This window comes from Bufo gargarizans, chromosome 9 (assembly GCF_014858855.1).
Source record: "Bufo gargarizans isolate SCDJY-AF-19 chromosome 9, ASM1485885v1, whole genome shotgun sequence".
NCBI classification, from domain to species: domain Eukaryota; kingdom Metazoa; phylum Chordata; class Amphibia; order Anura; family Bufonidae; genus Bufo; species Bufo gargarizans.
Window position 1 is genome coordinate 86,999,824 of NC_058088.1, and position 25,112 is coordinate 87,024,935.

At 43.5% G+C, this 25,112-nt stretch overlaps 1 protein-coding gene across 1 annotated transcript in view; it reads right to left on the minus strand.

The window, feature by feature from the left end:
- Positions 1–14,593, minus strand: part of VSIG1 (V-set and immunoglobulin domain containing 1) — a 38,572-nt gene extending 23,979 nt beyond the window's left edge. Inside the window, exons 1-2 of the mRNA XM_044306631.1 lie at positions 14,406–14,593; positions 6,146–6,309 (exon numbers count right to left, since the gene is read on the minus strand). Coding sequence (XP_044162566.1) covers positions 6,146–6,309; positions 14,406–14,454 — 213 coding nt within the window. The 5' untranslated portion in view covers positions 14,455–14,593. The remainder of the gene's footprint in view (positions 1–6,145; positions 6,310–14,405) is intronic.
- Positions 14,594–25,112: the final 10,519 nt, after the last annotated feature.

Genomic DNA, 25,112 nt, shown 5'->3' on the forward strand with positions numbered 1-25,112 from the left:
TGGCTGGATTTGACATTTGTTGACTTTATATCTAGTGTTAGCTGAAGGTGGGGCGTCACTTAACCCTGCTTAAGGATAAATGATCACAAGCACATAGGCCTGCTGGTAGTGTAATCTACTGTGCTTATGTCATGTCATTGTACTTTAGCAAAAACATTTAAAAAACATTGCATTAAAATGAAAATGTTCACATTATGAAGTTTGAAATGATACCCATTTTTTTTCTAATGGCTAAAAAAACACTGTCTTGATGGAACCAAATTATAATAGAGATCACAATGCAATAAAAAAAATAATCCACAAGATGTAAAGAAACAATCTTTCCTCACCTTCTATTCCATTACCATCCTCAACATGTTCCCCAATTCATTTGTACTGGACACAGTGGTGACCACTGAGGCCAGTCATTGGCTGCAATGGCACATGTGATCTCATCTATCCAGACGTTTATAGCATACGGACTGGAAGAAGGGAGTAGGGGGATGGAATGGGATGGAATGGAGCCGCGGGGAGCAGAAAATTAGGATATTTGGTCAAAGGGTATAACAGATTGTTAACGAAAGCAAAAAAAAGCAAAAATAAAACCCAAAAACTGGACAACCCTTTTAAAGACGCAGCTTATTTAAAAAATTTTTTTATCTCAACATACATAACCATATTGGAACTATAAGAACTCTTTTGTGGGACAAGTTGCATGTTTAGATGGAATCATTTTGTGGTACTTCATTTTTTTTTTTGGGGGTGGGGGGCAGTGTGAAAAAAAACCCCACAGAAAATCTGCCATTGTTTTGTGACCCAACAACTTTATATTGTAGGTTCATACGACTGTAAAGATAACATGAATATTTTTGTTTTCTATTTTTGCACAATAATTAATATATATTTTTTTTTATAGAATGTAATTTCCTGTGTCTCTGCATTCAGATATTGATAACATTTTAGTTTTTCATATGATGTTTATCAAACTAAAATTTTATTATGTTTATGTTATACAGTTTGTTAGAGATACAAAGATACCAATTATGTATAGTTTTATTTTTATTTTTTATGAAAATATAGGTCTTTTTAAAAAAATGCTATTTTTTGGCCACTGTGGTCGCAATCTGTTCACCTCATCCTCAGTGTGAGAAAAGCACAAGGTCCTCCAGCTGCATTTAGAAATCTGGTTGTCTATCAAGCAACTTATTTAAAGTTGTTCTTTTGGAATACACTAGTGATACACTGAATAGCACTAACGCCTTTAAAAGAAATGGGCCGGACATTAAGCCTGTGCAGTTGGTTCAGCAGGGGTGGGGGACCCAGCCAGGGTGCTTATCTGAGCTGATCTGAATGGCATTTGTGCCTTTGCATTGTGTAGTGTGTGCTGCAGCAGCGGGGCTCTGGAATACAATACATAGCAGCGTAGCCATTACAACATCAGGAGTTTCCTCTTGCTGTTGTAATGCTGCATGAGTAAGGCCAATAGTCAGGACTGAGAGGAAAAGGGAGAACATCTGCAGACACCGCACAGGTAAGAACAGATCAGGACACTCACAGGAGTTCCTCAGTCATGTGTGTGCTCTGCCCGTCCTGCTGTTACATATACTGTACGTGTATACAGTACAGACCAGTTTGGACACACCTTCTCATTCAAAGAGTTTTCTTTATTTTCATGACTATGAAAATTGTAGATTCACACTGAAGGCTTTAAAACTATGAATTAACACATGTGGAATTATATACATAACAAAAAAGTGTGAAACAACTGAAAATATGTCATATTCTAGGTTCTTCAAAGTAGCCACCTTTTGCTTTGATTACTGCTTTGCACACTCTTGGCATTCTCTTGATGAGCTTCAAGAGGTAGTCACCTGAAATGGTTTTCACTTCACAGGTGTGCTCTGTCAGGTTTAATAAGTGGGATTTCTTGCCTTATAAATGGGGTTGGGACCATCAGTTGCGTTGTGGAGAAGTCAGGTGGATACACAGCTGATAGTCCTACTGAATAGACTGTTAGAATTTGTATTATGGCAAGAAAAAGCAGCTAAGTAAAGAAAAACGAGTGGCCATCATTACTTGGCCACTAAATGAAGGTCAGTCAGTCCGAAAAATTGGGAAAACTTTGAAAGTGTCCCCAAGTGCAGTCACAAAAACCATCAAGCGCTACAAAGAAACTGGCTCACATGCGGACCGCCCCAGGAAATGAAGACGAAGAGTCACCTCTGCTGCGGAGGATAAGTTTATCCGAGTCACCAGCCTCAGAAATCGCAGGTTAACAGCAGCTCAGATTAGAGACCAGGTCAATGCCACACAGAGTTCTAGCAGCAGACATATCTCTAGAACAAACTGTTAAGAGGAGACTGTGTGAATCAGGCCTTCATGGTAGAATATCTGCTAGGAAACCACTGCTAAGGACAGGCAACAAGCAGAAGAGACTTGTTTGGGCTAAAGAACACAAGGAATGGACATTAGACCAGTGGAAATCTGTGTTTTGGTCTGATGAGTCCAAATTTGAGATCTTTGGTTCCAACCACCGTGTCTTTGTGTGACGCAGAAAAGGTGAACGGATGGACTCTACATGCCTGGTTCCCACCTCCGAGGAGGAGGTGTGATGGTGTGGGGGTGCTTTGCTGGTGACACTGTTGGGGATTTATTCAAAATTAAAGGCATACTGAACCAGCATGGCTACCACAGCATCTTGCAGCGGCATGCTATTCCATCTGGTTGGGGTTTAGTTGGACCATCATTTATTTTTCAACAGGACAATGACCCCAAACACACCTCCTGGCTGTGTAAGGGCTATTTGACCATGAAGGAGAGTGATGGGGTGCTGCGCCAGATGACCTGGCCTCCACAGTCACCGGACCTGAACCCAATCGAGATGGTTTGGGGTCAGCTGGACCTCAGAGTGAAGGCAAAAGGGCCAACAAGTGCTAAGCATCTCTGGGAACTCCTTCAAGACTGTTGGAAGACCATTTCAGGTGACTACCTCTTGAAGCTCATCAAGAGAATGCCAAGAGTGTGCAAAGCAGTAATCAAAGCAAAAGGTGGCTACTTTGAAGAACCTAGAATATGACATATTTTCAGTTGTTTCACACTTTTTTGTTATGTATATAATTCCACATGTGTTAATTCATAGTTTTGATGCCTTCAGTGTGAATCTACAATTTTCATAGTAATGAAAATAAAGAAAACTCTTTGAATGAGAAGGTGTCCAACTTTTGGTCTGTACTGTATGTGCATTGTGTGCTTAATGCGTATCTGTAATGTGCACAAGTGTGATGCATATATGCAATGTGTATATGCATGTATAATATGTATGTGGATATTTTACATATGATAGTGTATATATGTAATATGAATTTGTGTGCATAATGGCAATATACAGTCGTGGCCAAAAGTTTTGAGAATTACACAAATATTAGTTTTCACAAAGTTTGCTGCTAAACTGCTTTTAGATCTTTGTTTTAGTTGTTTCTGTGATGTAGTGAAATATAATTACACGCACTTCATACGTTTCAAAGGCTTTTATCGACAATTACATGACATTTATGCAAAGAGTCAGTATTTGCAGTGTTGGCCCTTCTTTTTCAGGACCTCTGCAATTCGACTGGGCATGCTCTCAATCAACTTCTGGGCCTTTTCCTGACTGATAGCAACCCATTCTTTCATAATCACTTCTTGGAGTTTGTCAGAATTAGTGGGTTTTTGTTTGTCCACCGCCTCTTGAGGATTGACCACAAGTTCTCAATGGGATTAAGATCGGGGGAGTTTCCAGGCCATGGATCCAAAATGTCAACGCTTTGGTCCCCAAGCCACTTAGTTATCACTTTTGCCTTATGGCACGGTGCTCCATCGTGCTGGAAAATGCATTGTTCTTCACCAAACTGTTGTTGGATTGTTGGAAGAAGTTGCTGTTGGAGGGTGTTTTGGTACCATTCTTTATTCATGGCTGTGTTTTTGGGCGAAATTGTGAGTAAGCCCACTCCCTTGGATGAGAAGCAACCCCACACATGAATGGTCTCAGGATGCTTTACTGTTGGCATGACACAGGACTGATGGTAGCGCTCACATTTTCTTCTCCGGACAAGCCTTTTTCCTGATGCCTAAAACAATCGGAAAAAGGCTTCATCGGAGAACATGACTTTACCATATTTTCTGCAGAAGATCAATCTGTCCCTGATGTTTTTTTGGGGAGAGAAGTGGCTTCTTTGCTGCCCTTCTTGACACCAGGCCATCTTCCAAAAGTCTTCGCCTCACTGTGCATGCAGATGCGCTCACACCTGCCTGCTGCTATTCCTGAGCAAGCTCTGCACTGGTGGCACTCCGATCCCGCAGCTGAATCCTCTTTAAGAGACAATCCTGGCGCTTTCTTGACTTTCTTGAACGCCCTGAAGCCTTCTTAACAAGAATTGAACCTCTTTCCTTGAAGTTCTTGATGATCCTATAAATTGTTGATTGAGGTGCAATCCTAGTAGCCACAATATCCTTGCCTGTGAAGCCATTTTTATGCAACGCAATGATGGCTGCATGCGTTTTTTTGCAGGTCACCATGGTTAACAATGGAAGAACAATGATTTCAAGCATCACCCTTCTTTTAACAGGTCAAGTCTGCCATTTTAACCCAATCAGCCTGACATAATGATCTCCAGCCTTGTGCTCGTCAACATTCTCACCTGAGTTAACAAGACGATTACTGAAATGATCTCAGCAGGTCCTTTAATGACAGCAGCAAAATGCAGTGGAAAGGTTTTTTGGGGATTAAGGTAATTTTCATGGCAAAGAAGGACTATGCAATTCATCTGATCACTCTTCATAACATTCTGGAGTATATGCAAATTGCTATTATAAAAACTTAAGCAGCAACTTTTCCAGTTTCCAATATTTATGTAATTTTCAAAACTTTTGGCCACGACTGTACATACTGTATATAATATGTATATGCGTGTGTAATGTATATACAGTATGCATGTGTAGTGTGTATATGCCTGTGTAATGTGTATATGCCTGTGTAATGTGTATACAATGTGCGCAGTACAGTGGTTACAGTATGTACATATGGTGTATGTGGGTATATGCAGATATCCAGACACACATCTTACACAAGGGCCATTTGCTGTCAGTGTCTGCCTCTAATACTATGATCAGAATAATTTTAATGATTGATTTTAATAACATCATCTTACATAGGAACACAAAAAAAAAGATACATAATGTGAATAACGTGCAAGCTAGAACTGGGCAGAAGTGATTTTGTAAGGCACATATACAACAGCCAAATTGTACCAAATATCTATTACGATGCAAATAAGAAGCAAAAAATGTGAAAGGCGGAATTTGTTTCCTATGTGATTCTGTAGTGTCGCCTAAGATGAGAAGCACATGACATGACTGACATCTGTCCGTCATACTATGCTCCACTGAATTAAAATGCTGACTCTAGCTAAAAATGTACTTGAAGTTTAGGGCCAGATTTAGGCCATGTTCACACTCTGTGAATTGTCTCCGGATTTAGGCCTCATGCACACGACCGTTGTTTTATTCTGTGTCCGTTGCGCCGTTTTTTCCGTGATTTTCTGCAGACCCATTGATTTTCAATGGGTCCATTGAAAACTTGGCTAATGCACCGTTTACCATCTGCGTCCCTGATCCGTGGTTCCAGTTCGTCAAAAAAATATAAATTATTTCTGCTGAAAACGGTTTGTGGACACATTCAAGTCAATGGGACTGCTAAAAAACACAGAGGCACACAAGATTGTCACCCACGTCTGCGCGTCCGCGTCCTTCATTTGCATGGCAAACCTGCCTTAGACTTTTTTTTATATTCCTTTATGTCTGGTGGTCCTCCAAAAATAAAGGAAGACACACGGAAACAAAAATGGAAACGGATCACGGAACAACGGAACTCCGTTTTGCGGGCTGCTAAAAAATACTGTCGTGTGCATGAGGCCTTAGGCATGGATTCCAGACCTGTGTGTGCTGCTTTTGGAACAGGGAGGAGCCAGCAAGCCGCTATCGGGTATTTACATACAGGGCGGGGGCAGTAAACAAAATCTTAGCCCCTAGTGAAGGAAAGGCTATGACTCTGCGTCATCTATTCCAGCCAATGTTAGTACATGTGTGAGAGTCAATAATGGTAACGACATCGATTACTGGGTATACTTACAGAAACAGTCTTCTGCGAGTGAGCTTCTACAAAATCCCATTGTACAACAAGATTGCGAGTGTTGGGGTCAGCAAGAGTGTACGTACAGGGGAGGGTGGCACTCTGCCCCACCGTCACATTTACTACAGACTTCGGTACCGTCACCTGCACGCAGTGGACGACTCCTAAAAACACGGAACACACTAATTAATTTTCTCCATCACACAAGTGTTTGTGTATGAATCTCTATTCTAATCACATCGATATATTTGGTTTATAACACAGTTAAAGCCAAGTCCGGTAGATAAGATTTGTATTTTGTGATATACCTGTAAATGCTCGGCTTGAAAGGGTATGTTCAGCCAAAACGACCCCTTGTCATTGATCAAGATGAGAGAAGATCATATTGGTGAAGACTGTGATCTTGGATCACCATGTATTTCCACATCAAAATAGCTCCATTTTTAGATTGGTGGGGTTGTGAGCGCTGAGATCCCCATTGACCTCTAGAATGAGGGGGGAGCAGTACACGCATACCTCCCCCTCTCTCCTGGCTACCTTACAGGAAGTGACTCAATAGAAAGTCTATAGGCCCGTCTCTCTCCTGTCTTGCGTAAAGAGAGTGCGATATGTGCGCGCTACTCTCCCCCCATTCTAGAGATTAGTGGGGTCTCAGCGCTCAGTCACCCACGATCTAAACTTATGATATGTTCCCACAACATGTCAAAAGTTTGTTCAAAGTACGAGGTCACTTAAAAACATATGCTTCTGGAGAAGTTAGGCCTCTTGCACACGAACGTGTGCGCCCTGTGGCCGTGCTGGGGCCCGCAATGCACGAACACCAACCGTGGGGCAGCCGCAGCGGATAGCGGGCCCAGTCACTTTAATTTGTCTGCAATCCACCCGTTCCGCAAAAAGATAGGACATGTTCTATCTTTTTGCGGAACGGAAGTACGGGACGAAACCCCACGAAAGCACTCCGTAGTGCTTCTGTTCCGCACCATTCCGCATCTCCAGTTTTTCAGACCCATTCAAGTGCCCATGGAACGGCGCTCGTGTATTGCGGATCCGCAAATGCGGTCCGCAATAAGGCCACGTAGAGCACGCGTTCGTGTGAAAGAGGCCTTAGGCTGAGTTCACAGTTCAGTTATTTGTTCAGTTATTTCCATCAGTTAAGGCTCATGCACATGACCTTATGTATTTTACGTTGTAGAAAAAGACCGGCACTCACTGTATCTTCTGCAAAGTCGATACTTTTATTGGTCACATATAATGTTCTGTGACGCGTTTCGGCTCACTTCATGAGCCTTTCTCAAACAGATAATAGCTATTATCTGTTTGACAAAGGCTCATGAAGTGAGTCGAAACGTGTCACAGAACATTATATGTGACCAATAAAAGTATAGACTTTGCAGAAGATACAGTGAGTGCCGGTCTTTTTCTACAATACATGTTGAGATTGCTATCTTGGACACGTGCACCACGCTCTTTGAATGGAGTGTCGGCTAATCACTGCCTGATCCTTATGTATTTTGCGGTCCGCACAAAATGGATCTGCAAAAAATACGGATGTCGTCTGTGTGCATTCCGTTGCTGGCCCTTAATAGAACAGTTCTATCCTTGCCTGTAATGCGTGCAATAATAGGACATGTTCTATTTTTTTGCAGAATGGACAAACGGAATACACACAGAGTAATTTCTGTTTTTTTGCAGCTCCAGTGAAGTGAACGGTTCTGCATACGGGCTGCAATAAAAACCGGAACGGACACGGAAACATAATTCGTTCGTGTGCACGAGGCCTTATTGTGAGCCAAAACCCGTAGTGAAGGTTACAAAGAGATCAGGTGTAATGGAAAGAGCTGCATCTGTTCTGTGTTTTTAACCCGCACCTGGTTTTGGCTCACAATCACTGATGGAAATAACTGACAAAAAAACTGAAGTGTGAACTCAGCCTTAGGCCTCTTTCACACGACCATGTGCCGGCCGTGGCCGTATTGCGCCCCGCAATACACGGGGCACAGGCCGTGTGAATTCCGTTTCACGTATGCGGACCCATTCACGGTGGGGTTCCATTCCATACTTCCGTTCCGCAAAAAATAGGACTTGTTCTATCTTTTTTAAATGGACGGAATGGGTCCGCGATCCGCATGCGGCTGCCCCACGGTCAGTGCTCATGCATTGCGGACTGCAATTTGCGGTCTGTAGCACGGGCACGGCCAGCACAAGAGGCCTTAGATGACTGTGCAGCTAGCAAAGATTATACCAGAGATTTCCTAATCCTATAGATCAGGCATTCTCAACCTGCGGCCCTCCAGCTGTTGTAAAACTACAACTCCCAAAATGCCCTGCTGTAGGCCGATAGCTGTAGGCTGTTTGGGCATGCTGGGAGTGGTAGTTTAGCAACAGCTGGAGGGCCGCAGGTTGAGCATGCCTGCTATAGATGGTGTAAATTTAGACAGATGGTCTAGACCGCCACAGATTTATCACAGAGGCTCAGACTGGATGATAAATGTGGTGCAGGGACAGAGACTTTTGTGTAACTTTATACCAACTATTGGTTGGCCCAAAATGTTGCATATTATACCATGCCCATGTCCCTTCAAAGGCTAGGTGCAGATAATTTCTCTAAACCTAGATGAGCCAAATTGCACCACCTTTTTTGTGCAATTTACAGCAAATTCTAGGTGCACACATTAGTAAACGTGGGGCACTGTGATAAATCTTAAGACTGCCTAGCCCAAGTTTACCCTAACTAATAGTAAATCTAGGCTGTTTTGGGCACCTGTGTATGAGAAAAACAGCAGAAAGTGTTCCTAGGTGGGTGACTTACATATTTAAGAGAATGGCTGCCATGCTGTACATAAGAAAAATATAGCACAATTGTGGTAATTTCTTGGGGGAAAAAAGAATGCTTAAGGGTGCACTTATACTAAGGCCTTATGCACACGACCGTATGTTTTTTGCGGTCTGCAAAAAATACGGATGACGTTTGTGTGCATTCCGTATTTTGCGGAACGGAGCAGCTGGCCCCTGATAGAACAGTCCTATCCTTGCGTGGTGTTATGCAGACCATAACACCACGCAACAAAAAAAAGATTTTGTCTGCTACAGGGCAAAAACCATTTGTTCTATACTAAATCAAGTGTGCGGATTACAAGTCCGTAGTCAGAATTGTTGTAACACTTCACGAAATTAAGCTATGCATAAGTATGCCTAAATTAATTATACACTTGGAAAGCATTGAATAATTTTGAACAGAACGAGTTTTACTCCAACCATCACCTGATCTACATCAAAGTTTGCGTAGTAAACAGTGTATGAAAATGTAATGGAATTACAACATTTCAAAAAGTCTTGTTTTACAGTTTAAAAGTCTTAGGCCCCTTTCACACGGGCGAGTATTCCGCGTGGGTGCAATGCTTGATGTGAACGCATTGCACCCGCACTGAATCTGGACCCATTCATTTCTATGGGGCTGTGCACACGAACGGTGATTTTCACACATCACTTGTGCGTTGCGTGAAAATCGCAGCATGTTCTATATTGTGCGTTTTCCACGCAACGCAGGCCCCATAGAAGTGAATGGGGCTGCGTGAAACTCGCAAGCATCCGCAAGCAAGTGCTAGGAGACGATCGGGATGGAGACCCGATCATTTTATTATTTTCCCTTACAACATGGTTATAAGGGAAAATAATTGCATTCTGAATACAGAATGCATAGTACAATAGCGCTGGATGGGTTAAAAAAAATAAAAAATAATTTAACTCACCGTAATCCATTTGCTCGCACAGCCCGGCATCTCATCTGTCTCTTTCTTTGCTAATTGCAATCAAAGGACCTGTGGTGACGTCACTTCGGTCATCACATGATCCATCACCATGGTAAAAGATCATGTGATGGATCATGTGATGACCGGAGTGACGTCACCACAGGTCCTTTGACTGCAATCAGCAAAGAAAGAGACAGAAGAGATGCCGGGCTGCGTGATCAAGTGGATTAAGGTGAGTTAAAAAATTTTTTTTTTTTTTTAACCCCTCCAGCGCTATTGTACTATGCATTCTGTATTCAGAATGCTATTATTTTCCCTTATAACCATGTTATAAGGGAAAATAATACAATCTACAGAACCCTGATCCCTACAGAACCCTGAACCCTGAGTACCAAACATGCCCATTTTTCTCACGCGCATGCAAAACACATTACAATGTTTTGCACTCGTGCGGAAAAATCGCGCATGTTCCCACAACGCACCCGCACCTTTTCCCGCAACGCCTGTGTGAAAGAGGCCTTACTTGAGCAAGGCCCAGAACTGTTAAAAGTGCTTCAGGCATCTGCTTTAGTGTTTGTGAACGGTCATATTTTCCCGTTGCAAAAACAAGCAGTAGTCCCCCATCATGTTGGGATTCCAGCGGCCTTGATACCTGTTCTCCATTGTAGAAATATCTTTATGGAACCGCTGTCCATGTTCGTCACTTACGTGTCCCAAATTGGGTGGGAAAAAGTCAAGATGGGAATGTAAGAAATGCAGTTTCGGCAGCCAAGTTGTTCCTATGCTATAAGCATGTTGTCTACTAATTCAGCATAGTTTGCAGCTCGTCTGTTCCCAAGGAAGTTCTGCACTACTAGCACAAATGCATCCCAAGATGCAAGACGCACTCGCTTTGTCAGATTTTTGTGCTGATCATAAGTAGTGTATCTACCACATATGTAACAGAAATTGTCTGGATCGCTAACACATTTGCGTTTATCCATCTAAAGTTTCAAAACTGATAGCACTATAACAGATCACTTTATGAAAATCTGTCCAACTTGCCTTATACAGTCATGTGAAAAAATTAGGACACCCTTTGAAAGCATGTGGTTTTTTGTAACATTTTTAATAAAAGGTTATTTCATCTCCGTTTCAACAATACAGAGAGATTAAAGTAATCCAACTAAACAAAGAAAACTGAAGAAAAGTCTTTTCAAGATCTTCTGTAAATGTCATTCTACAAAAATGCCTATTCTAACTGAGGAAAAAGATAGGACACCCTTGCCCCTAATAGCGAGTGTTACCTCCTTTGGCTGAAATAACTGCAGTGAGACGGTTCTTGTAGCCATCTACCAGTCTTCGACATCGGTCTGAGGAAATTTTACCCCACTCCTCAATGCAGAACTTTTTCAGCTGTGAGATGTTTGAGGGGTTTCTTGCACGTACAGCCCTTTTCAAGTCACCCCACAGCATCTCAATGGGATTCAAATCTGGACTTTGACTTGGCCATTCCAGGACTCTCCATTTCTTCTTTTTCAGCCAATCTTTGGTTGATTTACTAGTATGTTTTGGGTCATTGTCATGTTGCATGGTCCAGTTCCGCTTCAGCTTTAATTTTCTAACTGATGGTCTCACATGTTCTTCAAGCACCTTCTGATACACAGTAGAATTCATCGTGGATTCTATGATGGTGAGCTGACCAGGTCCTGCTGCAGCAAAGCAGCCCCAAACCATGACACTTCCACCTCCATGCTTCACAGTTGGTATGAGGTTCTTTTCTTGGAATGCTGTGTTTGGTTTACGCCAAACATGTCCTCTGCTGTTGTGTCCAAATAATTCAATTTTGGACTCATCTGTCCAAAGAACATTATTCCAGAAGTCCTGGTCTTTGTCAACTTTATCTCTGGCAAATGTCAGTCTGGCCTCGATGTTTCTCTTGGAAAGCAAAGGTTTCCTCCTTGCACACCTCCCATGCAAGTTAAACTTGTACAGTCTCTTTCTGATTGTAGAGGCATGTACTTCTACATCAACAGTAGCCAGAGCCTGCTGTAGTTCTCGAGATGACACTTTAGGGTTTTTGGAGACCTCTTTTAGCATCTTGCGGTCTGCTCTTGGGGTGAACTTGCTGGGGCGACCAGTCCTGGGCATGTTGGCAGTTGTTTTGAAAGCCCTCCACTTGTAGACTATCTTCCGGACAGTGGAATGGCTGATTTCAAAATCTTTTGAGATCTTTTTAAATCCCTTCCCAGACTCATAGGCTGCTACAATCTTTTTTCTGAAGTCCTCTGACAGCTCTTTTGCTCTCACCATGGTGCTCACTCTCACTTCAACAGTCAGGAGCACACCAAACTAAATGTCTGAGGTTTAAATAGGGCAAGCCTCATTCAACATGCAGAGTAACGATCTACTAATTATGTGCACCTGGTGTGATATACCTGTGTGAGATCTGAGCCAATTTAAGAGGGAATACATGTGAGGGTGTCCTATCTTTTTCCTCAGTTAGAATAGGCATTTTTGTAGAATGACATTTACAGAAGATCTTGAAAAGACTTTTCTTCAGTTTTCTTTGTTTAGTTGGATTACTTTAATCTCTCTGTATTGTTGAAACGGAGATGAAATAACCTTTTATTAAAAATGTTACAAAAAACCACATGCTTTCAAAGGGTGTCCTAATTTTTTCACATGACTGTATACTGACATCAGCCTGAGTGCGTCTGAACAGGTCTGGACATGTCCATTAGAACATCTCAAATATAATGCATTAATATTATACCTGAATAGGCTTTGCATGTATAACTTAACCCTTTAAGTACCTCTGCCGTACATGTACGGAGGAAGTCCGGTCCCCAAACATTCAGCATAGTTCGTGCACGTGCAGTGGGCGCCATAGCCGCCGGGTTTCTGCTATTTTAAATAGCAGAGACCCGCGGGACATGTATGCAATCAGCCATAAGGCTGATCACATACATTTTCCCTTTCAGATGCTGTGGTCAAATGTGACCACGGAATCTGCAAAGTCCAGAAGCGGAAGTCGCACACTTACGCTCCAGTAACAGCGTTCCCCAGCTGAGATCGGGGAACCTGTTACATTGGTCTAATAGGCTGAAGCCTCAAGCAGGCTTTGGTGCCTATTAGAAGACTATACCAATACAGGCCTCCAGGTGGCAGCATTGTACTGGTTTAGTGCAGGGATGCTCAACCTTCAGCTGTTGCAAAACTACAACTCCCAGTATGCACGGAAAGCCTACAGCTATCAGCATACAGCCGAGCATGATGGGAGTTGTAGTTTTACAACAGCTGGAGGGCCGCAGGTTGAGCATCCCTGGTATAGTGCAAATGAAGTGTTTAATGTTGTCTATATAGACATCAATGAAAACAATAGGCAATCTAATGATTGCCAGTTATTGTTACCCAAGGTGACAAAAAAGTAAAAAAAGTTTTTGCAAATATTAAAAAAAAATATTAAAATAAAAGTTCAAATCACCCCCCCTTTCTTAAAAATACTTAAACAATAAAAAAACTAAACATCACGGACATCATCGCGTGCGAAAATGCCGATACTATTAAAATATAACAATATTAATGGCATACGGCAAGTAGTGTAATGGGGGGAAAAAAACTGCCAATTTGCCATTTTTTGCCACTACCCAATAATTTGTTTAGAAAAAATGATCAAAAAGTCGCACACACTTCAAATTGGTATCACTGAAAAGAACAGATCAGCCCGCAAAACAATGAGCCTTCACACAGCCCCGTACACATAACTACAAAAAAGTTTTAGGGGTCAGAATATGGTTCTAAAAAAAAAAGGTTTTCCTCAAAGGTTTTAATTTTTTTTCAGTATTAAAACGTAAGAAAAATTATACAAGTGTGGCATTGTTGTTATACAAAATCATTGTTGCACGGTGTAATAGGACATGTTCTATTTTTTTTAGGAACGGAAATACGGAATGCACACAGAGTAACTTCAGTTTTTTTGCGGACCCATTGAAATGAATGGTTCCGTATACGGTCCAGAATAAATGTTCCTATAAACATTCATTTCCAAAGATTTCTCAGTGTATCAACCTGTGAAAATGGGCCATAAAAGTGACCTTATTGTTAAGTCAGTATAGAGATCTACCTAATGGTCCTTTTATACCCAGGCCAAGAAAGATAACATTGGGGCATCCACTATGACTTGAGGAAAGAAGGTTTCACCATCAGCATGGAATAGCTTTCAACAAGGCTACGGAAATCTCTACAACACAACCTTGTCACAGTAACCATAAAAAATATTATTAAATATATATTTTTTTTTATCTGATTCAATAACAAAAGGATGGAAACACATTTTTTTTTAGTTAAAAAGTATACTTATTAATGTCATATATCAAACGGCAATGGTCACAGTTTACAGGATTAAGACCATATGTTCATTGTAAAAGCTAAACATCTTCTAAAATGCATTACATCTTTATGCCAGTGTCTGCATGTATAGCATTTTTTCAATACTGTATATTGAATGTGATTTTCTCTTTTCTCCTTACCTATAAAACTCCCCAAAAGTACGAAAGTCCTAAGAAAAGGTGGTATCATCCTGCTGGGATATCTGAAGCGTGAAGAACCAGGTGCTGCCTCCGTCTAGCTTGAGTTCCTTGTGACTTCTACCCAGTGTTTCCTCTTATCGCAAGTCAACAAGGGCTTTTCACAGTCTTTATCAAAAACACTGCTCAGACGTCTCCCAATAACACTCTGTTGGGTTTTGTATTTTCAGCTGAATTTTATATCAGGGTGTGTGCACCTGTAGTATTTGTATTCTGTGTTAACCCCTGTGAGTTCTTGGAGGGCATTACACACTGATTGAACCGTGGGTGGTTTTGTTTTAAACCTTTTACCCCATGAGGATGCCGGTAATTTTTTTTAAAAAAAATTCAGCACAGGCTTGTATGGGGGCTTGCCTTTTTGGGGGACAAGTTGTAATTTTTAACAGCACCATTTTGGGATACATATAACAAAAACATGCCAATTCTGCCATTTGTTTTCTGGGTTTTATCTTTATGCCATTTTCACTTCTTAGGCCTCATGCACACGACCGTTACTTTTTTGCGGTCCGCAAACCGCGGATCTGCAAAAAATGGAAGCCGTCCGTGTGCCTTCTGCAATTTGCCCATTGTTCAAGAAATGCCTATTCTTGTCCGCAAAACGGACAAGAATAGGACATGCTATATTTTTTTTTGCGGAGCCACGGAATGGAGCAAAGGATGAATTTGAAGTGAATGGGTCCGCACCCAAGCCGCAAAAACTGCGGTTCGGATGCGGACCCAAAAAAAGGTTGTGTGCATTAGGCCTTACTCTGTGTATTAAATGTCATAATTTTTTTTTTTTTTAGTAAACTGAGCTTCACAAGTGCTTTATTTTTGCAGGATGATCTGCAGTTTTCACTAGTACCAATTTGGGTTTACTAAGTACTTTTCTCCTTTCTGTCTTACAGTTTTCAGCAATAATGCATTTGTTTTTTAGTGCAGTTTATTATGGTTGCAGTGATGCCAGTTATGTGTACCGTTATTTTTTAAAGGAAAAGAGTTTTCAGAGTATATTTTCAACATTTGATTTACATTTTTTCACATTTATTTTTTGTCCCACTAGAGGACTTGACCATGCTTGGTCACTTCAATAATATACTGAAAAACATATGCAAGGCCTTTTGTAGGAACTAAGAGGCATTGAATAAAACTTCAGCACACCTATGGATGTGGTATCATCAGTGCATTATTTTTATTAGATTTTTCTTGCAAGCCAACTTTGGTGACTATGTGAAGTTTCGGTCTAACAAGACCTTTATCAAACACTAAAATAAAGTATAGTAAATAGGGATGAGCGAACTCGAACTGTATAGTTCGGGTTCGTACCGAATTTTGGGGTGTCCGTGACACGGACCCGAACCCGGACATTTTCGTAAAAGTCCGGGTTCGGGTTCGGTGTTCGTCGCTTTCTTGGCGCTTTTGTGACGCTTTCTTGGCGCTTTTTGAAAGGCTGCAAAGCAGCCAATCAACAAGCGTCATACTACTTGCCCCAAGAGGCCATCACAGCCATGCCTACTATTGGCATGGCTGTGATTGGCCAGAGCACCATGTGACCCAGCCTCTATTTAAGCTGGAGTCACATAGCGCCGCCCGTCACTCTGCTCTGATTAGCGTAGGGAGAGGTTGCGGCTGCGACAGTAGGGCGAGATTAGGCAGATTAACTCCTCCAAAGGACTTGATTAACTGATCGATCTGCAGCTGTGGATCATTGAGCTGCTGATCCTCAATTGCTCACTGTTTTTAGGCTGCACAGACCGTTTGTCAGTCTCATTTTTCTGGGGTGATCGGCGGCCATTTTGTGTCTTGTGGTGCGCCAGCACAAGCTGCGACCAAGTGCATTTAACCCTCAATGGTGTGGTTGTTTTTTGGCTAAAGCCTACATCAGGGTGAAGCTGTCACACCAAGTGCATTTAACCAGCAATAGTCTGTTCATTTTTTGGCCATATACAAAATCAGGGGCAAGCTGCGCCTGTCACCAAGTGCATTTAACCCTCAATGGTGTGGTTGTTTTTTGGCTAAAGCCTACATCAGGGTGAAGCTGTGACACCAAGTGCATTTAACCAGCAATAGTCTGTTCATTTTTTGGCCATATACAAAATCAGGGGCAAGCTGCGCCTGTCACCAAGTGCATTTAACCCTCAATGGTGTGGTTGTTTTTTGGCTAAAGCCTACATCAGGGTGAAGCTGTCACACCAAGTGCATTTAACCAGCAATAGTCTGTTCATTTTTTGGCCATATACAAAATCAGGGGCAAGCTGCGCCTGTCACCAAGTGCATTTAACCCTCAATGGTGTGGTTGTTTTTTGGCTAAAGCCTACATCAGGGTGAAGCTGTCACACCAAGTGCATTTAACCAGCAATAGTCTGTTTATTTTTTGGCCATATCCCAGTCTAATTCTGTCACTAAATCCATACCGGTCACCCAGCGCCTAAATACTAGGCCTCAAATTTATATCCAGCTAAATCTGTCCCTAGTGCTGTAGCTGGGCGAGTTATTTAGTGTCCGTTCAAGCACATTTCTTGTTCTGGGTTGAAATACAATTCCCAATTTAGCAATTTCATAATTTAGTGGTTCCTGCTATATCAGAGCTATTTGAAATCTATCCCAAAAAGGGTATATAATATTGAAGGTGCACATTGGGTCATTCAGAATAACTTCACACACACGCTTCTGTGCATTTCCAAGTCTAATTCTGTCACTAAATCCATACCGGTGACCCAGCGCCTAAATACTAGGCCTCAAATTTAAATCCCTCTAAATCTCTCGTTACCCACCGCTGTACTGTTGTTGCTGGGCAAGATATTTAGTGTCCGTCAAAGCACATTTTTTGTTCTGGGTTGAAGTACAATTCCCAATTTAGCAATTTCATAATTTAGTGGTTTCTGCTATATCAGAGCTATTTGAAATCTATCCCTAAAAGGGTATATAATATTGAAGGTGCACATTGGGTCATTCAGAATAACTTCACACACACGCTTCTGTGCATTTCCAAGTCTAATTCTGTCACTAAATCCATACCGGTGACCCAGCGCCTAAATACTAGGCCTCAAATTTAAATCCCTCTAAATCTCTCGTTACCCACCGCTGTACTGTTGTTGCTGGGCAAGATATTTAGTGTCCGTCAAAGCACATTTTTTGTTCTGGGTTGAAGTACAATTCCCAATTTAGCAATTTCATAATTTAGTGGTTTCTGCTATATCAGAGCTATTTGAAATCTATCCCTAAAAGGGTATATAATATTGAAGGTGCACATAGGGTCATTCAGAATAACTTCACACACACGCTTCTGTGCATTTCCAAGTCTAATTCTGTCACTAAATCCATACCGGTGACCCAGCGCCTAAATACTAGGCCTCAAATTTAAATCCCTCTAAATCTCTCGTTACCCACCGCTGTACTGTTGTTGCTGGGCAAGATATTTAGTGTCCGTCAAAGCACATTTTTTGTTCTGGGTTGAAGTACAATTCCCAATTTAGCAATTTCATAATTTAGTGGTTTCTGCTATATCAGAGCTATTTGAAATCTATCCCTAAAAGGGTATATAATATTGAAGGTGCACATTGGGTCATTCAGAATAACTTCACACACACGCTTCTGTGCATTTCCAAGTCTAATTCTGTCACTAAATCCATACCGGTGACCCAGCGCCTAAATACTAGGCCTCAAATTTAAATCCCTCTAAATCTCTCGTTACCCACCGCTGTACTGTTGTTGCTGGGCAAGATATTTAGTGTCCGTCAAAGCACATTTTTTGTTCTGGGTTGAAGTACAATTCCCAATTTAGCAATTTCATAATTTAGTGGTTCCTGCTATATCAGAGCTATTTGAAATCTATCCCAAAAAGGGTATATAATATTGAAGGTGCACATTGGGTCATTCAGAATAACTTCACACACACCCGCTACTGTGTATTTCCAAGTCTAATTCTGTCACTAAACCCATACCTGTCACCCAGCGCCTAAATACTAGGCCTCAAATTTAAATCCCTCTAAATCTCTCGTTACCGCTGTACTGTTGTTGCTGGGCAAGATATTTAGTGTCCGTCAAAGCACATTTTTTGTTCTGGGTTGAAGTACAATTCCCAATTTAGCAATTTCATAATTTAGTGGTTTCTGCTATATCAGAGCTATTTGAAATCTATCCCTAAAAGGGTATATAATATTGAAGGTGCACATTGGGTCATTCAGAATAACTTCACACACACGCTTCTGTGCATTTCCAAGTCTAATTCTGTCACTAAACCCATACCTGTCACCCAGCGCCTAAATACTAGGCCTCAAATTTAAATCCCTCTAAATCTCTCGTTACCGCTGTACTGTTGTTGCTGGGCAAGATATTTAGTGTCCGTCAAAGCACATTTTTTGTTCTGGGTTGAAGTACAATTCCCAATTTAGCAATTTCATAATTTAGTGGTTTCTGCTATATCAGAGCTATTTGAAATCTATCCCTAAAAGGGTATATAATATTGAAGGTGCACATTGGGTCATTCAGAATAACTTCACACACACGCTTCTGTGCATTTCCAAGTCTAATTCTGTCACTAAATCCATACCGGTGACCCAGCGCCTAAATACTAGGCCTCAAATTTAAATCCCTCTAAATCTCTCGTTACCCACCGCTGTACTGTTGTTGCTGGGCAAGATATTTAGTGTCCGTCAAAGCACATTTTTTGTTCTGGGTTGAAGTACAATTCCCAATTTAGCAATTTCATAATTTAGTGGTTTCTGCTATATCAGAGCTATTTGAAATCTATCCCTAAAAGGGTATATAATATTGAAGGTGCACATAGGGTCATTCAGAATAACTTCACACACACGCTTCTGTGCATTTCCAAGTCTAATTCTGTCACTAAATCCATACCGGTGACCCAGCGCCTAAATACTAGGCCTCAAATTTAAATCCCTCTAAATCTCTCGTTACCGCTGTCCTGTTGTAGCTGGGAAAGTTATTTAGTGCCCGTCAAAGCACATTTTTTGTTCTGGGTTGAAGTACAATTCCCAATTTAGCAATTTCATAATTTAGTGGTTCCTGCTATATCAGAGCTATTTGAAATCTATCCCAAAAAGGGTATATAATATTCAAGGTGCACATTGGGTCATTCAGAATAACTTCACACACACGCTTCTGTGCATTTCCAAGTCTAATTCTGTCACTAAATCCATACCGGTGACCCAGCGCCTAAATACTAGGCCTCAAATTTAAATCCCTCTAAATCTCTCGTTACCCACCGCTGTACTGTTGTTGCTGGGCAAGATATTTAGTGTCCGTCAAAGCACATTTTTTGTTCTGGGTTGAAGTACAATTCCCAATTTAGCAATTTCATAATTTAGTGGTTTCTGCTATATCAGAGCTATTTGAAATCTATCCCTAAAAGGGTATATAATATTGAAGGTGCACATAGGGTCATTCAGAATAACTTCACACACACGCTTCTGTGCATTTCCAAGTCTAATTCTGTCACTAAATCCATACCGGTGACCCAGCGCCTAAATACTAGGCCTCAAATTTAAATCCCTCTAAATCTCTCGTTACCGCTGTCCTGTTGTAGCTGGGAAAGTTATTTAGTGCCCGTCAAAGCACATTTTTTGTTCTGGGTTGAAGTACAATTCCCAATTTAGCAATTTCATAATTTAGTGGTTCCTGCTATATCAGAGCTATTTGAAATCTATCCCAAAAAGGGTATATAATATTCAAGGTGCACATTGGGTCATTCAGAATAACTTCACACACACGCTTCTGTGCATTTCCAAGTCTAATTCTGTCACTAAATCCATACCGGTCACCCAGCGCCTAAATACTAGGCCTCAAATTTATATCCCGCTGAATTTGAATACAATACATTGGGCCAAATAATATATTTGTTGTTGTGGTGAACCATAACAATGAGAAAAACATCTAGTAAGGGACGCGGACGTGGACATGGTCGTGGTGGTGTTAGTGGACCCTCTGGTGCTGGGAGAGGACGTGGCCGTTCTGCCACATCCACACGTCCTAGTGTACCAACTACCTCAGGTCCCAGTAGCCGCCAGAATTTACAGCGATATATGGTGGGGCCCAATGCCGTTCTAAGGATGGTAAGGCCTGAGCAGGTACAGGCATTAGTCAATTGGGTGGCCGACAGTGGATCCAGCACGTTCACATTATCTCCCACCCAGTCTTCTGCAGAAAGCGCACAGATGGCGCCTGAAAACCAACCCCATCAGTCTGTCACATCACCCCCATGCATACCAGGGAAACTGTCTCAGCCTCAAGTTATGCAGCAGTCTCTTATGCTGTTTGAAGACTCCGCTGGCAGGGTTTCCCAAGGGCATCCACCTAGCCCTTCCCCAGCGGTGAAAGACATAGAATGCACTGACGCACAACCACTTATGTTTCCTGATGATGAGGACATGGGAATACCACCTCAGCATGTCTCTGATGATGACGAAACACAGGTGCCAACTGCTGCGTCTTTCTGCAGTGTGCAGACTGAACAGGAGGTCAGGGATCAAGACTGGGTGGAAGACGATGCAGGGGACGATGAGGTCCTAGACCCCACATGGAATGAAGGTCGTGCCACTGACTTTCACAGTTCGGAGGAAGAGGCAGTGGTGAGACCGAGCCAACAGCGTAGCAAAAGAGGGAGCAGTGGGCAAAAGCAGAACACCCGCCGCCAAGAGACTCCGCCTGCTACTGACCGCCGCCATCTGGGACCGAGCACCCCAAAGGCAGCTTCAAGGAGTTCCCTGGCATGGCACTTCTTCAAACAATGTGCTGACGACAAGACCCGAGTGGTTTGCACGCTGTGCCATCAGAGCCTGAAGCGAGGCATTAACGTTCTGAACCTGAGCACAACCTGCATGACCAGGCACCTGCATGCAAAGCATGAACTGCAGTGGAGTAAACACCTTAAAACCAAGGAAGTCACTCAGGCTCCCCCTGCTACCTCTTCTGCTGCTGCCGCCTCGGCCTATTCTGCTGCTGCCGCCTCGGCCTCTTCCTCCGCCTCTGGAGGAACGTTGGCACCTGCCGCCCAGCAAACAGGGGATGTACCACCAACACCACCACCACCACCTCCGTCACCAAGCGTCTCAACCATGTCACACGCCAGCGTTCAGCTCTCCATCTCACAAACATTTGATAGAAAGCGTAAATTCCCACCTAGCCACCCTCGATCCCTGGCCCTGAATGCCAGCATTTCTAAACTACTGGCCTATGAAATGCTGTCATTTAGGCTGGTGGACACAGACAGCTTCAAACAGCTCATGTCGCTTGCTGTCCCACAGTATGTTGTTCCCAGCCGGCACTACTTCTCCAAGAGAGCCGTGCCTTCCCTGCACAACCAAGTATCCGATAAAATCAAGTGTGCACTGCGCAACGCCATCTGTAGCAAGGTCCACCTAACCACAGATACGTGGACCAGTAAGCACGGCCAGGGACGCTATATCTCCCTAACTGCACACTGGGTAAATGTAGTGGCAGCTGGGCCCCAGGCGGAGAGCTGTTTGGCGCACGTCCTGCCGCCGCCAAGGATCGCAGGGCAACATTCTTTGCCTCCTGTTGCCACCTCCTCCTTCTCGGCTTCCTCCTCCTCTTCTTCCACCTGCTCATCCAGTCAGCCACACACCTTCACCACCAACTTCAGCACAGCCCGGGGTAAACGTCAGCAGGCCATTCTGAAACTCATATGTTTGGGGGACAGGCCCCACACCGCACAGGAGTTGTGGCGGGGTATTGAACAACAGACCGACGAGTGGTTGCTGCCGGTGAGCCTCAAGCCCGGCCTGGTGGTGTGTGATAATGGGCGAAATCTCGTTGCAGCTCTGGGACTAGCCAATTTGACGCACATCCCTTGCTTGGCGCATGTGCTGAATTTGGTGGTGCAGAAGTTCATTCACAACTACCCCGACATGTCAGAGCTGCTGCATAAAGTGCGGGCCGTCTGTTCGCGCTTCCGGCGTTCACATCCTGCCGCTGCTCGCCTGTCTGCGCTACAGCGTAACTTCGGCCTTCCCGCTCACCGCCTCATATGCGACGTGCCCACCAGGTGGAACTCCACCTTGCACATGCTGGACAGACTGTGCGAGCAGCAGCAGGCCATAGTGGAGTTTCAGCTGCAGCACGCACGGGTCAGTCGCACTACAGAACAGCACCACTTCACCACCAATGACTGGGCCTCCATGCGAGACCTGTGTGCCCTGTTGCGCTGTTTCGAGTACTCCACCAACATGGCCAGTGGCGATGACACCGTTATCAGCGTTACAATACCACTTCTATGTCTCCTTGAGAAAACACTTAGGGCGATGATGGAACAGGAGGTGGCCCAGGAGGAGGAGGAGGAGGATGAGGAAGAGGGGTCATTTTTAGCACTTTCAGGCCAGTCTCTTCGAAGTGACTCAGAGGGAGGTTTTTTGCAACAGCAGAGGCCAGGTACAAATGTGGCCAGCCAGGGCCCACTACTGGAGGACGAGGAGGACGAGGATGAGGAGGAGGTGGAGGAGGATGAGGATGAAGCATGGTCACAGCGGGGTGGCACCCAACGCAGCTCGGGTCCATCACTGGTGCGTGGCTGGGGGGAAAGGCAGGACGATGACGATACGCCTCCCACAGAGGACAGCTTGTCCTTACCCCTGGGCAGCCTGGCACACATGAGCGACTACATGCTGCAGTGCCTGCGCAACGACAGCAGAGTTGCCCACATTTTAACCTGTGCGGACTACTGGGTTGCCACCCTGCTGGATCCACGCTACAAAGACAATGTGCCCACCTTACTTCCTGCACTGGAGCGTGATAGGAAGATGCGCGAGTACAAGCGCACGTTGGTAGACGCGCTACTGAGAGCATTCCCAAATGTCACAGGGGAACAAGTGGAAGCCCAAGGCCAAGGCAGAGGAGGAGCAAGAGGTCGCCAAGGCAGCTGTGTCACGGCCAGCTCCTCTGAGGGCAGGGTTAGCATGGCAGAGATGTGGAAAACTTTTGTCAACACGCCACAGCTAACTGCACCACCACCTGATACGCAACGTGTTAGCAGGAGGCAACATTTCACTAACATGGTGGAACAGTACGTGTGCACACCCCTCCACGTACTGACTGATGGTTCGGCCCCATTCAACTTCTGGGTCTCTAAATTGTCCACGTGGCCAGAGCTAGCCTTTTATGCCTTGGAGGTGCTGGCCTGCCCGGCAGCCAGCGTTTTGTCTGAACGTGTATTCAGCACGGCAGGGGGCGTCATTACAGACAAACGCAGCCGCCTGTCTACAGCCAATGTGGACAAGCTGACGTTCATAAAAATGAACCAGGCATGGATCCCACAGGACCTGTCCGTCCCTTGTCCAGATTAGACATTAACTACCTCCCCATAACCATATATTATTGGACTCCAGGGCACTTCCTCATTCAATCCTATTTTTATTTTCATTTTACCATTATATTGCGATGCTACCCAAAGTTGAATGAACCTCTCCTCTGCCTGTGTGCTAGGCCTAAATATATGCCAATGGACTGTTGCAGTGGTGGCTGACATGAAGCCTGATTCTCTGCTATGACATGCAGACTAATTCTCTGCTGACATGAAGCCAGATTGTCTGTTACGGGACCTCTCTCCTCTGCCTGGGTGCTGGGCCTAAATTTATGACAATGGACTGTTGCAGTGGTGGCTGACGTGAAGCCTGATTCTCTGCTATGACATGCAGACTGATTCTCTGCTGTCATGAAGCCAGATTGTCTGTTACGGGACCTTTCTCCTCTACCTGGGTTCTGGGCCTAAATTTATGAAAATTGACTCTTACAGTGGTGGGTGACGTGAAGCCTGATTCTCTGCTATGATATGAAGACTGATTCTCTGCTGACATGAAGCCAGATTGTCTGTTACGGGACCTTTCTCCTCTGCCTGGGTTCTGGGCCTAAATTTATGAAAATTGACTCTTACAGTGGTGGGTGACGTGAAGCCTGATTCTCTGCTATGATATGAAGACTGATTCTCTGCTGACATGAAGCCAGATTGTCTGTTACGGGACCTTTCTCCTCTGCCTGGGTTCTGGGCCTAAATTTATGAAAATTGACTCTTACAGTGGTGGGTGACGTGAAGCCTGATTCTCTGCTATGATATGAAGACTGATTCTCTGCTGACATGAAGCCAGATTGTCTGTTACGGGACCTTTCTCCTCTGCCTGGGTTCTGGGCCTAAATTTATGAAAATTGACTCTTACAGTGGTGGGTGACGTGAAGCCTGATTCTCTGCTATGATATGAAGACTGATTCTCTGCTGACATGAAGCCAGATTGTCTGTTACGGGACCTTTCTCCTCTGCCTGGGTTCTGGGCCTAAATTTATGAAAATTGACTCTTACAGTGGTGGGTGACGTGAAGCCTGATTCTCTGCTATGATATGAAGACTGATTCTCTGCTGACATGAAGCCAGATTGTCTGTTACGGGACCTTTCTCCTCTGCCTGGGTTCTGGGCCTAAATTAATGAAAATTGACTCTTACAGTGGTGGGTGACGTGAAGCCTGATTCTCTGCTATGATATGAAGACTGATTCTCTGCTGACATGAAGCCAGATTGTCTGTTACGGGACCTTTCTCCTCTGCCTGGGTTCTGGGCCTAAATTTATGAAAATTGACTCTTACAGTGGTGGGTGACGTGAAGCCTGATTCTCTGCTATGATATGAAGACTGATTCTCTGCTGACATG